At 35.8% G+C, this 14,766-nt stretch overlaps 2 protein-coding genes across 2 annotated transcripts in view; one reads left to right on the forward strand and one right to left on the reverse strand.

The window, feature by feature from the left end:
* The window catches only part of Paics (phosphoribosylaminoimidazole carboxylase and phosphoribosylaminoimidazolesuccinocarboxamide synthase), a 39,487-nt gene extending 29,663 nt beyond the window's left edge, over window positions 1-9,824 (reverse strand). Inside the window, 4 exon segments of the mRNA XM_047566864.1 lie at window positions 2,323-2,433; window positions 2,436-2,750; window positions 9,466-9,659; window positions 9,661-9,824. Coding sequence (XP_047422820.1) covers window positions 2,323-2,433; window positions 2,436-2,750; window positions 9,466-9,659; window positions 9,661-9,824 — 784 coding nt within the window.
* Window positions 1-14,766, forward strand: part of Ppat (phosphoribosyl pyrophosphate amidotransferase) — a 39,005-nt gene that overhangs the window by 12,321 nt on the left and 11,918 nt on the right. The window contains exons 2-3 of the mRNA XM_047566863.1: window positions 11,502-11,568; window positions 11,983-12,189. Coding sequence (XP_047422819.1) covers window positions 11,502-11,568; window positions 11,983-12,189 — 274 coding nt within the window. The remainder of the gene's footprint in view (window positions 1-11,501; window positions 11,569-11,982; window positions 12,190-14,766) is intronic.

Below are 14,766 nucleotides of genomic sequence, written 5' to 3' on the forward strand. Positions count from 1 at the left end.
TGTCTGGACTTTTTTTTTACCTTTATAATTCTTGGGTTTTCTGGAATTTTATCAATCAGTTCTCTGAATTCTCTATTGTATTAAAGTGAAGATTTCATAGTAATATTGTTTTTCATATGACTAAAGTACATTAATTTATGTAATAATTTCAGTCTGAAGATTATCCAGATTGTATGAAGAATATACAAAAATGTTTAAATATTTTACATTTAAAGAAAATTCTTTCCAGTTTTTGGCCTATTGAAATAAGTGAATTGGAGAAAACCCGATTCTTGGCTTCCTTTTGAGCTAGTAACAATAGGTGCTTCATCGCCCCCTGCTGACCATCTTATTGCTAATTAAATTACTGGGATGGTGAAATTTTTAATTTTGGAAATACATTTCACTGTAACCAAAAGGAAAGTAGGTAGTTTTAGGCTTATTCTTAGATGAACAATGTGGTCTCTTGTGATTTTTTTAGACTTAGGATCAGAGTGACCTCCTAATGATTGTAAAACACCTTAGTTTATATGTGAGGTGTTTTTTTATTTTTCCACATATTTTTATTGGTGCAGTATAGTTTTATGTCATGTGATTTATTGATATATATTCATACATGCACACAATTTAGCAATATAATTTGGTCAGTATCAGCGCCCAGCACTTCTTCCCTCCCCCATGCTTCCCGCCTTTAGGTCCCTTTCTTCTACTGACCTCCCTTTGATTTTTAGGAGATTTGAGGTGTTTTTTGAATCTACACATAAAAAATTATCCTGAGGTGAACTCCAGCCTTAGAAAAACATTTTTGTTAATAATTCCCATTTATATATTTTGTAAAAGAGTACTATCCAATAAAACTTAACAGTATGGTATAGCATCGTAGGTGTAGGAATATATCTATGAATATATATCTATGAATATATATATATATATATACACACACACACACACACACCATCATGGGGACCCCACTCTCATGACTTCCTCTAAATCTGTCTCCTGAAGACACATCTCCAAATACCATCACATTGGGGAGACAGGACTTCAACATATGAATTGAGGGACAGGGCATAATTCAGTTCATAGCCATATCGTATAATAGCATCTTAGTATAATATTCTTAAATATTGTTTTTTCCTGTGTCGGGACTATTTACATCTGAAACTGCCATGTCTTCGGGCTTAGCATTGATGGAATCGTCCTCAGTGAACTCTGCAGCAGTGGCCTCTAATGAACTGTTTTCCCTCTAAGAGGGCATCTGACTCTGAATGTGATGTGCTTTTCTGTAATTTTGATTCCCCACCTTTACACATCATTTTGCTTTAGGTCAGTATAGGTACTGGGTGTAGATACATTTGTAACTGGGTCTTCTGACATGTAACTGTGTGGTTATCTTCAGCTGCATCTCCAGCAGTGACTCTACACACATAATGCTACTGCTGTTAGGCTATTTTATCTCTAGACAGCTTATATTTCAATTTTAATGTGGGCAGCTGAATAATTCTCTAACATACTGTTTCCTTTCTTGTGCACCAGTGAAATATTTTGAGGCTTTTGACCACTCTTGCTCAGTTAGTTCTCTGTCATACCCCTCTGTCTTCCCTAGACACACTTTCACACTCCTAGAATTAGGACCGCATCATTAAGCCAGGTCATAAATTCATAGAAACAAGATGAGTAGAGGTATTTGGGGGGTTGGTTTTTGTTTGTTTTGTTTGGTATGGGGCACTCTTATCACTGAGCTACATCTCCAGTCCTTTTTTATTTTAAGACAGGCTCTCACTAAGTTGGTACAGCTGACCTCACTCTTATGATCCTCCTGTCTCAGCCTCCTGAGTACTTGGGATTATGGGCATGCACCCTCATGCCTGGTTGTTTAGTGAAGGTGTTTAAAACCATCTTGTCCATTCCTCCCATTTTCAGTTTATGTCTAAAGACACTCAATTTCCTCAAGGTTCCACAGCAGCTGAGTTAGAACTTGAATTTTCTGCCTCCTGGTCGAGAACTCATTCAGTTTATTTCGTGCTATCCTAGCTTTGTAAGAATATTTTGTATTTCTATCCTTTGTGTTAAATTTATTTTAATGAACGTTATGATGTGTCCCAGAAGAACTTACCCACTTGCAAGACATTCTTTAAGATCTTGTGTTTTTCTAAGTTTTTTAGTGTTCTTTAGTGTCCTTCTTATATTTTTACCACAATTGGCATGAAAACTTGCTTTAACTTGAGGTGTTGCATTTATTATAATTTGCTTTATTAAATTTCAAATTAAATAGCACAAGGCATTGGGGTCATTCCTAGTGCTGGAAAAAAAGAAAAAGGAATATTTTCTTCAGCATCCTACCTATGTGGTCTCCTTCCATTTTTACATCAGCACTTTCTGTGGCTTGTTCTCCATCTTGAAATTCTTGTTCTTGTGATTTTTCAGTCTTGGGTCCCAGAATAGCATCCAACTGGTAAAGAATTCCATACTCCTAATCACGCCTAGGTCCTGAGCCATTCTTACTACCTTGTATTCGTGTTTCAGGTTTTTGTACTTCGTTCGACACCGCTTCCAGTGTCTCTCTATTCCAAATTTCTGAAGTTTGGCAGCAATTTGTGAATATCTTTTGTTTCTCATTGTCCCCTGTAGTTGTTGTTGTATGCTTTTATCTGACCAGATGCCTAGTAAAGCCCTGACTTGTGGCATAGTCCAGTGTTTTTCTCCTTCATTTGCAGCAGTTGGGATAAAAGTTGAATTATTAAGAGGCTTCATTATGGATGTAGAGGTACCTGCATCAGATGTGAAGGATACATGGATTATATGTATCGGACCAGATAAATAACTGGATACAACATTATGGAAGACATTTTCTCCACAGGAGACAGAATAACAAATGAGAGCTTAGCTTTTGCTTAAACTAATGGGTAAACAAAATACAGAACCTAAATCTGTTCATTACCATGACAATGACTGGCTTTCATAAAGGTGCATTTGAAGGCACATTTTGATCATCATTCTTATCTATAGATTCTTTCTCTTCTTTCCACTAGTTCATGTGGAGCATATATCAGTATATACCTAAAGTTGAACACATTGCATTTATTTAAGAAAGCAACAGGGCTTTGATAATTTTTGTTTTGAGGTAGAACAGGTGTGAATAATTCCTTCTCTTGGTCCAACTGTTTTCCTGGCTAATATTGGAATCCCTTGATGGGGGTTTAAAAACTGCTACCCCCGGTGCCTCCCACATCCTTCTTCTTGAGATTGGGATTCTCATGTGCATTCAGGGTTGTAATCAAGGCTGCTACTTGTGAGCCAAGGGCTTGGAAGAACCATACACAATGAGTGTTTTCTCCTTTGCAAATTGGGAGAAGACCAAATGACATTTTAAGTGAAATGCTACCTTCTTTTCTTTCTATTTTTTAGTTGTTGATAGACCTTTATTTTCTTTATATGTGGTGCTGAGAATTGAACCTAGTGCATCGGACATGCTAGGCAAGCGCTCTACCACTGAGCCACAATCCCAGCCCCAAAATGCTACCTTCTTTTAGTGGTGGAAATTCTTTAATATCCCATGGTGCTTTTACAGTAGGTCCCTAAGATAGTTTTGTAATTCACTTTATGTGAATGACATTAATTAGTATTATACTTGGCATCATATTGGTTATTTTAACAACCAAATTGTGTTTTTCTTAGATTTTATGTTCAGATTTAAATAAGTTATAAATCATTAGAAAACACCATATAGCTAGGCATGGTGGCACATGCCTGTAATTATAGCAGCTTGGGAGCCTGTGGATTGCAAGTTCAAATCCAGCCTCAGCTAAACTTAGTGAGGCTATAAACAATTTAGTGAGACTGTCTCAAAATAAAATATAAAAAATAGGCTGGGGATGTGACTCAGTAGTTAAGTGCTCCTTAATTAAATTCCCAGTGTCAAAAAGAAAACATCCTATAGCATTTACTTGCAATAGATAGTAGTTTTATTTTGTGGTATATTTAATGTCATTATTTTGAAATGCTTTTCAGTATTTTTTTTTTCTTTATTTGAATTAGAAATAAGGTGTTCTATTATTTGGGTTAGAAATGAGGTTTTTTTTTTTTTTTTTTTTGCAGTGCTGGGGATTGAACCCAGGATCTTGGGCTTGCAAGGCAAGCACTTTACCAACTGAGCTATCTCCACAGCCCAAGAAATGAGTTTTTTGCTCTAGCTTCAATAATAAGTTGGAAGCAAAGAATGGATTGACATTAGATTTAATTAACTGGTTAAAAATCAATTCTTGATTTCATCATGGATTTGATATTACTTATTTTCAGATGTGAAATTTTGTTCATCTTTTAGAATACTAAATGCTAAAGTGATTATGTTCACTACTGTAAGTTTAGCCATTGCATTTCTTATAAAATTAAAGACTAAAGGTTAGAAATTAGAGAGGAAGTAGTTCTATAAAACTTTTTGTTAAGGAAATGATTTGCTTTAGAAATGATGTTTTTTTCAGTGTACCTTGTAAAGAGGAAAAAAATTACTCAGAAATGTTTCTGTCAGGAAATATTGTCTGTTCTCAGATTAGAAGCAATCTTTCCAATTTGAAATTAGATCAGTTTCATAACGTTTTTGGCCCATCATACTATACCTATTTCCATTGGTGTGACATGAGAAACCAAAAGCAAAGGATTTCCTGAGATGTCTTCTTTATCTTCTAATGTAATTGACATTTTATGTAGAAGGAGAACAGAATTCCTTTTAGAAATAAGTACTTTACTAAGGTAAAAAAGTTGAATTAACATAACTGGTAATCCTAGTTGTTAAAGCTTAATTGATCATATTTGTGAAAAGAGATTTGTGATGGATATATTTTGCAATAAAGTGGTATAATATGGCTTAAATGATTTTTTTTTCTATTCCATTGACTTGATTTATTTTGAACCTTTAAAATTATTTGCTAATGTAAATTTTGTAAATTTCCAAAGAGGATTGTGGTTAATTTTCAAGTTAAATTAACCCCAGCTATTTGGGAGTCTGAGGCAGGAGAATTGAAAGTTTGAGGCCAGCCAAGGTAACTTAAGGAGACCGTGTCTCAAAATAGAAAATAATGACTGGGGATGAAGCACAGTGGTTAAGGGCCCCTGAGTTTAATCTCCAGTACCACAAAAAAATTTTTTTTAAATAAAAATGACATGTTTTATTTATATTTGTTTCTTGGGTGCTTTAACACAGTAGGCACTTGATAGATGCTACTAGTAATATACAAGAGGGGTATACAATGATATATATAATCAGAACATGTTTTACTGGTACATAGGGTCAAATAGCTTAGAGCTTTTTATATATTATATAATTAATTGACATATGCTAAACATTTCAGAAATTCATCAAAACAACACTTAAATGCAGTAAGAGATGTGTCCTTTAAAAGAACCATGCCAGACTTAAAAGAATGAAATTCTTCCCTGAGTTCCTGGTTTTATGTTTTGAGTGTTCCTATGCATGTTTTCATAGAGGAGGCACGGGCTGCTTTCTAAAGCAATCGTAAGAGGATAATGTGTGTTTGTGGTAGGCAATCAAACCCAGGTTCTCACACATGCCAGGCAAGTGCTCTGTCCCTCATCTACAACCCCAGCCTCAGGAGGATGCTTGTTTTAAGGAAAAAGTAAAATAAATCTGTGTTTTTGATACAGGGATTGAACTCAGGGACACTTCGCCACTAAGTCACATCCCCAGCACTATTTGTGTATTTTATTTTAGAGACAGGGTCTCACTGAGTTGCTTAGTGCCTCAATGTTGCTGAGGCTGGCTTTGAATTCTCCATCCTCCTGCCTCGGCTTCTAAGCTGCTCAAATTACTGATGTACACCACCACGCCCAGCTAAAGTATATCTTTGAAAGGAACCCAACATGTAAAGTTTTTGGTGAATGAAGTTGAAAATGAATCATAATCATAATGACAGTGAAATTGCCAACTAACTAGGAGAAGTTGAGTATATTTCGATTGCTCTTTGTAGTTTTTTATATTAAAGATTTAATCATCTTTTTTTTTTTTTTTTTTTTTTTGCCGTGCTGGGGATTGAACCGAGGGCCTTATACTTGCAAGGCAAGCACTCTACCAACTGAGCTATATCCCCAGCCCTTTATTCATCTTATTAAGTGTATCATTCTCAAATATTTTCCAATTCTGTTTACCAGGTAACAGAAATAGTGTTGTATTTTACAAATCAAATATTTGACGTGATGAGTTTGACATAAACATCTGTTTAAAATTATGATTTATCATTGTATTTAGAGACATTGTCATTGAAAGAAAAGCAAAATTGTTGGGGTTTCTGTATTAAAATAGGGAAACAAAAATAAATGTGGGGCTGGGGTTGTGGCTCAGTGGTAGAGTGCTTGCCTAGCATGCGTGAGTCACTGGGTTTGATTCTCAACACTGCATATAAATAAATAAATAAAATAAAAGTTCCATCAACAACTAAAAATTATTTTAAAATAAATGAATAAATGTGGAAGTACAAAAGCACCACTGTTATCAAATGACATAATCATGTTTTTTAATTATCAAGGTAAAAATTGTCAATTTTATGTGGTTTTACACAGTTAATTGAAGATAAAGAAATTAATAAGGAATATTTTAGATTTAGTTGGAAATAGAAAATAAGAATCTGGAGTTACCTAAGAATTTTTTAGAGAAATATGGCAAAGATGTCAGTACTCAGGTTGTTTATCCTGAGCTGATGATGGTTGTAGGGAAAGATATGGTTTTCTATTTTGTTATCTGGTTTAAGGTCTAGTTATATATCCACGGAATAGGGAGCTAGCATACAGGTGGGGAAAAACACTGGCTTCACAGCTTCTTCAGGAATTTTTTTTCTTAAATTGGTCATTTATAGTGTGAATCCTAAAATTATACTCAGAGTCCCTGTGCCTAGAGATTTTAAACTGAAACTCTGAAGTCATTGCATTTGTATAGAATGCAATGTATAGAATAAGAGGAGACAAATAGAGGGAACTCTTGGCCACTGAAGGAATGTGGTTTGGCAGCAATGGATCTAAGGTATTCTTAGGTCGATTCAGTTACCAGAACATGACGCCTTTCTAAGAACCCAGTTGACATCAACAAGGAGTTTTAAAGTGAACAAATACATAGAAAAATGTTTCACACAGCTAATAATTAAACAAATGCAAATTTAATTTATTGATTATATGTTCCATTATAGACCATTATTTATTACATTATAATAAACATTCTTTTATTAAATTGGCAATGTGCCTCGAGTCTACCTGTTAATTTTGCATGACAAGGATTCTATAAAAGGGATTTGCTTGTATTGCTAGTGAATTATAATTCTTTTAGAAAACAGCATTTTCATAATGTTTCAGAGTAATCATATCCCTCTTGACTCAGTAACTGAACCTCTATCCCAAAGTAATTTTGATATATACATTCAGTTAAATATTATGGAACTTTAATAGTAGCATTTAATCCTAAATTGGAATTAAATGCAAATGTTGATGTACTTATAATTTTATAATATGCAATAACTGGAAGAACGATAACTAGTAGCTTTGTGGAACATGTGTGGGAAGAGGTTGAAAACTATGGAGATGATTTCAGTGGTTACAGTAATAACTCTATGAGATATGATAAAGTTGTGCATGACAATGAACCAGAGAAAATTTTTATGGAACATGTCAGTAGACTTTTTATGGACAACTGCTGACCAGAAGTCAAAGATATCTCAAACATTTCTATGGAAATCTTCAACTGGAAGCAGTTTTTGGGAAGATCAGTTTTTAACAAGTATAGAAGAGTTTGATTTTAGAATTCAGGGCTTAAGGTATCTTAAAAATACATGATTAAGTTGTAAATACAGACCCACTGCTTATGAATGAAACTAAGGAATTTGAAGCCAGGTGGGTACCTGTAAGTACTTGAAGAAGACCTTTTACGAAGCAAAGGTATCAGCACCTACAACCAATGCTTCCTTCTGGTTAAGTTAGGAGATTTTGCAAAGCTAAGTGATTTAAGAGTCCTGGATGATTAAATGAAAAACATTTTGTAACTGCTGTTTATAATGACTACAAAGCATTCTCAGAGTGTTCTCAGCATTTGGCATAATGTCCAAGATGCAAAGCGTTTTTGTAAGTGGAGTGGATTGTTTTTTAGGCAATGATTACTGAGCTATAGACTTGAAATTCTGCCAACCCAAGTTAACTCAGCTCTAATGCTGTCCTCAACACCCTTTGCATTTGGCACCTTTAGTGTACTGCTTGCTCTTTTCTCTTGGGTGTCATGTTTACTGGGTTCCCTCACTGGAGGTTTCACATCATTGAATGCGGTTATCTGCGTACTTTGCATGTGGATCACACAGACAATGGTGGTTAAAGATACTTGAACAACTCTGCTCTTTAAAAAATAGTTTTTTTTTGAGGGGGGTGTCCTGGGGATTGAACTCAGGGGCTCAACCACTGAGCCACATCCCCAACCCTATTTTGTATTTTACTTAGAGACAGGGTCTCACCAAGTTGCTTAGGCCTTCCGTTGCTGAAGCGGTCTTTGAACACGAGATCCTCCTGCCTTAGCCAGTCTCCTGAGCTACTGTGATTACCGGTGTGCGCCACTGTGCCCAGCCAAAAAATAGTAATATTTTCAAATATTTAACCATGGGAGAAATCTGAATACCATCACTCCCCCCACCTCCCTTTGCCTAGTGGTGCTTGTGGCTTCCATAGCAACACAGCAGGTCAAGAACCTTGTTTAATGTCTTTAAAGTCTTCAGTCATGCCTGTATGCCTATAATCCCAGCAACACCCACCGAGGCAGGAGGATCACAAGTTCAAGGCCAGTCTCAGCAATTTAGCAAGACCATTTCTCAAAAGAAAAAAAAAAATGGCAGGGTGTGTGTGACTCAGTAGTAAAATGTCCTTTGGTTCGATTCCTTGTACCACAGTAAATAAATAAATCCATAAATAAATGAATAAAATCTTCAATCATTTAACTTACTAAATCTATTTTGTCTCTGTTGTAAAAATGAAGCTCTACCAGAAGAAATGAAAAAGTGTTTATCAGCTCTTATTTTAATGTTTTTATTTATTAATTTAAGAAAATAGAAACATTAAAATAGAGGAGAAAATTCTGTCTTGTGGAACTGTGGGAAAACGGCAGTTGAGCAGTATTTTTAATATTTTCTCTTTTTAGCCACTTTTATAAAAATCAAACCTAAAATGTTTTTAGAATCCAATCCATATTTCAGAAACATCAGACATATACGTTTGGCACTAGCACTTAATGCCATTTCAGTGTTTTTTCTGTATCTGAACAGTTGTCAAAAGTGGTGTTTTCACTTTTAAAAAAAACTCTTACCATGTGTAAAATAGTGTAAGTTGGGATTTTATTTCAACCTTGATATTTTAGCTATAGTTACCATTTGAACTCAGAAGTGTCCTGTACTTTAAGTTTGTGAAGCGGTCATACAAAGAGAAACAAAAGAATAGTTCTTTTTCTTTTACCTTCAGTGATCTCTGAGGCTGTACTTGGGCTCAGCATTGCCAGGTGCCTGCTGTTTGCATCCTCCTCTGTTAATTGTGTGGCAGGTTCATATTGCAGGATTACATCCAGTTCATGGAAGAACTTCATAGATTTAGAGCTATCTCCAGAGTTGTGGGCATATTTAACAGTTCTGTATTCATATTTGAGATTTTTAGTCTCAATATACTCCTAATGATTGCAGCCTTTTAGAAATGTAAATAAATATTCCTTTATTTCTCAGTGTGCCACAAAGTTGTTTCCATATGTTTTTTTCTGCCCAGACACTTAGCAAAGCTTTAACCTCCTCCTCAGTCCAGTGCTTCCCAACTCCACTCTCCATGTTGAAAGTGACCTGGAAATGATTCACTGTTTCTAGCCAAGGTTTTGTTTCCTAGGAAACCAGATGGTTGGTTGTCAGTATGCTCCTTAGTGCTTGAAAGCATCTAGTTTAACTGGTTCAAGCTGCCAGAGGGAGTAACTTGAAGAACTGCCAAAAAAGCAGGCTTTGTGATTAAAGAAGCCTGAACCTAAATGATTGCTAACCTTATTCATTCAAGTTTTAAGGAAAAATTGCCCGAGACAAAAGGGAAAGAGACTATTTGTGTATTTCTTTTCTTATATAATTTGTTGTTTTAACAAATGAGTGTGGATTTTTAAAAACTGGAAATGGTTGGCATAGCTGGGTTTTTTTTAGAGGTTTATAGCTAATGTTAGTTGTTATATATTAAAACCATTGTATTTTTATGAGGTTCATAGCTAATGTTAATATTGAATATTTTCTGGTGTTAATCCCTTAATCTTCTAGCATTGGTTAACTTAAATACCATATCATTTCACTTAATACACTCTTAAGTTGTGATTAATTTAGTCTCATATATAGGTTATATAATATGCATATTTATTTTCAGCGTTAAGGTGCTGATAATTCAGTAAAATCACTTTAGCTTTAAGATTTTTTACTTTGCAAGCATATTTGATGTCATTTTTTATCATTGATAAAATGCCTAAATAATTAAAAAATGTCATTGTGGAAAAGGTCTTTTTAACATATAAATCAACATATTAATAATTATACACATGGAAGAGGTTTACTTTTCTTCCTACTTTGATATATTCTTTGGAACAAAAGTTTGTCAGTAATCTAATATTTGTAACTCTTGTTCAGAACTATTAATAATTATTGAGCAATTGGAACCTTTATTTAATTATGTGTACTCCACAGTGGTGCAGATTCTCTGAATCTATTACTCTGCTTCCATTGCTTGCTTTTGACTTTTTTTCCTGTCACCTGCAGTTAAGTCAGTAAATGAGATGCAGACATGAGAAAGGGTGCCTGGTCAGCAGAGGGTTTTTAGAAATAGCATTTATTTTATTTACATATTTATTATGATATAAAGTGATATTTGGGCCAGGGGATGTAGCTCAGTGGTAAAGAACTTGCCTAACATGTGTGGGGTCCTGAGTTCAATCCCCAGCACTGTGAAGACAAAACAAAAAAGCCTGATATTTCTTGGAGAAATTTGGAAAATGGAGAAAAGTAAATGGAAATTTTTTTGTTTATATCTTTGTATTCACCCTATTAACCTTATTCAGAGACCAATATTATCTAGAGGTTAGAAGCACACGTTCTGGAGTTGGATTGTCTATTACAATCTTGGCAGTACCGTCTGCTCACTCTGTGACATTGGGCAAGTTATTTTTCCGTTTCTTTAGTGTGCTTATCTGTGAGATGGGAATGGCAACCATAGTACCTGTTTCACAGGATTGTTGAGAAAGCCACATTAGATTTGTTCACGTAAAGGTGTTTAGGGTTCTAGAAGCTGGCGTATTGGTTGGAATCATCTTGTTGTGGTTGTCTGCTGCTGCCAATCATCAGCATCATGCATGGAAGCAGTGTGAGTCTTAGCAGCATTGAGTGTGTTATTAGACTTGGGTATGAGTGTTTGTTGGCAAAGTGTGTTGATGGGGTTATTCAGAATTGGGGGAATTAATAGCTGTTGCCTTTGTATATTCACAGGGGCCAGGAGAGTGCTGGTATCGTGACCAGTGATGGGAGTTGTGTGCCAACATTCAAAACGCATAAGGTAAACCTGAACATTGAAAAATGTTGATGGTCAAGACATAATTACCAGATGGTCATTAGTATATGAAGGGAGAGGGGTCTGAATAGACAGTTTGCAGAAGGTGATACCTTTTGAATCACTCATTTTTCAATTTTATATTCTAACATCTGTCAAATGAGAACCCACCTTCCTTCCATTTTTCCTTTCTTCCTTCCTACCTATCTTCCTACCTACCTACCTACCTTACCTTCCTTCCTTCCTCCTTCATTACCTACATGCCTACCTTCCTGCCTCTTTTTGTCTTTCCATCCTGTTATAAATACGGACCATATAGTAGGTGAACTGTGAATTGCCTGAGCAGAGAGACTTATTCACAAATAGTACTAGTCTGTTTTTTTTCTAAGACATACTTTACTTTTTCTTTGATTTCTCAAGGGAATGGGTCTTGTAAATCATGTTTTTACTGAAGACAATTTGAAGAAATTGTATGTTTCAAATCTTGGTATTGGACACACGAGGTATGCCACTACAGGAAACTGTGAATTAGAAAATTGTCAGCCCTTTGTTGTTGAAACGCTTCATGGGAAAATAGCTGTGGCACATAATGGCGAATTGGTAAATGCTGCTCGATTAAGGAAAAAGGTAAGTTTTTTTAAATGCTTTTTTTAACAATATTTTTTTAGTTGTTGATGGGCCTTATTTAATTAATTTATTTATTTGTGGTGCTGAAATCAAACCAATGCCTCACACATACTAGGCAAGTGCTTTTTACCATTGAGCTACATCACCAGCCCTTAAGTGCTTTTTTCATGATTGTAATTAGTTAAAAGAAGTGGAGGATCTTGACAAGGGGCATTTCTTTCTCTTTTTATTAACCAGGGATTGAACGCATGGGCAATTTACTACTGAGGTACTTCCCCAGGCCCCCCCGCTTGTTTTTTTTTTTTTTTTTTTTTTAGAGATGGTCTCACTAAGAAACTTAGGCCTCACTAAGTTTCCAAGGCTGGCCTGGAACTTGGAATCCTCTTGCCTTAGCCTCCTGAGTTGCTGGGATTGTAGACACAGGCATTTCCTAATTGTTGCTACCTGATACTTAACTGCTGCCAGCAATTGGCATCAAAATTGCCTGGAGTACTTGTTAGAATTCCAGATTCTAAGATATCTTCCCCATAGTTGGGGGCATTTTGATGTACTCCCAATGTGGTTTACAGTAGCACTGCTTTAGTGTTGAGATTTGGAAAAGTTGATCTATGGTTGCTCTTTTAGGCACAGAAAAATTAGGGTTGATGGATCGTTTCTGTCCTTTGGGAACTTGTTCAAAGTTTATGTAACAAAACCCATTTGGTTTTTCCTACCTTCAAACTTATCACAACACACTTCTGTTTCTCACACCAAAGAGATTCCTAGAGTATACCAACTGGACATTCTATAATTTGGTTCAACCTTTCAGATCCCACTGGCTAAGAGCTTAGTCCCACAAGACTGCTACTTTCCACTCCAGATGCCAGTCACAAGTCTGGGTCTTTGATACTTCTATCCAACTGGCTATCAATTGGGAGTTTCTCGTCCCCTTCTTGGTTTCCATCATTTGATAGAGCAACTCACGGAACTCAGGAAAGTACTTTTCTTATGCTTACCAGTTGTAAAGTTTGCTACAATGGATACAGCAGAACAGTCAGATAAAGAGATGGGTAGGACAAGGTATGTGGGAAGAGGTGTGGAGCTTTGATGCCCTCTGGGTCCCACTCTAGGCTCTCCTTAGGTATTGGGAAGCTTGGGATCTTTATAGAGACCTATAAAGTTGGCACAAGTGATTGAATTATCAGGTCAAACTTTAGCTCCTCTTCCCTCCTGGAAGGTGTGGTGTAAGGTTGAAAGTTCCACCCTCTAATCACATGGCTGGTTCCCCAGCCACCAGCACCCATGATGAGGCTGTCCAGGAGTCCCTGGCCACCTGTTATCTCATTGTCCTGCAAATTATACTTAACATTGGTCATTGCAAGGGGTTTCGGAGCTGTGTGTGAGGAAAATCCAGGTCAAAAATCAAGAGGCAGAAAATTGAGGCATTAGTGAACATGTATAGACTTTTCTCTTGTCATTATTTCCTAAATGACAATGTAATAACTACTTACATTGTTTTAAGTGTTACAAATAATCTATACATGATTTATACGATATAGTGTGTTAAGTCATATACAAATTCTACACCATTGTTTTATAAGGGACTTAAGCATCGCAGATTTTGGTTCTGCAGTGGTCCTAGAACTACTCTTCCATGGGTGCAGGGCAATGGTATATGTCATTAAAGCATAAGAAGAAAGTAGAGCCAGGTGTGGTGGCGCTGACCCATAATCCCAGCAACTTGGGAAGTTGACACAGGAGGATTATAAATTCAAAGCCTGCCTCAGCAATTTAGGGAGATCTTGTCTCAGAATAAAATATAAAAAGGGTTGGAAGTGTGGCTTGGTGGTTAAGAACTCCTGGGTTCAATTCCTAGAACCAGAGAAAAAAAGTAGAGTATAGGTTCAGTATCCCTTCTTTGAAATGCTGGGACTGGAAGTGTTGCAGAGTCTGGATATTTTTGGATTTTGGAATTTTTGCATATACCTAATGAGATCTTTGGATTGGAACCAAGTCTAAACAAGATATTAATTTATGTTTCATTTACAGATTATGCACATAGGCTGAATGTTATTTTGTATGATGTTTTAAATAATTTTATGCATGAAACAATTTCATGCATATTTCATGTGCAATTTCCATTTGTGGCATGTTGGTGCTCAAAAAGTTTCAGTTTTTGAAACACTTTGGTTTTTTGGATTAGGGATGTTCAATCTGTATACTTGAGGCATAAGAAAGCACATGAAGGAAATGGTAAACTTGAAGATTAAAAATATGAGAGAAATGAATTATACAATACAGGAAACTAAAATAGAACCTGGGAGCAAGAACAAAGAATGTTACTCACACCCTTTATTCACAGCTTATTATTTGGAACTTTCTGTGTTAACAGTGTCTAGTTTATGCCTTTGCCTTCATCCATTGTTTCATCGTTTTTTTTTTGTTTTTTTTTTTAATTATTATTATGTGGTGTCTTTATATACCTGGTAGCTTTTTTCTTTATCCACTTGTGCCATTCATTGTTGCCTAGTTTCTTCATTTCACTAGAGTCTAATCATCTTGATTGGCACCCTCAGGACCAGGTGGTATTTCGTATAG

This window comes from Sciurus carolinensis, chromosome 10 (assembly GCF_902686445.1).
Source record: "Sciurus carolinensis chromosome 10, mSciCar1.2, whole genome shotgun sequence".
NCBI lineage: Eukaryota > Metazoa > Chordata > Mammalia > Rodentia > Sciuridae > Sciurus > Sciurus carolinensis.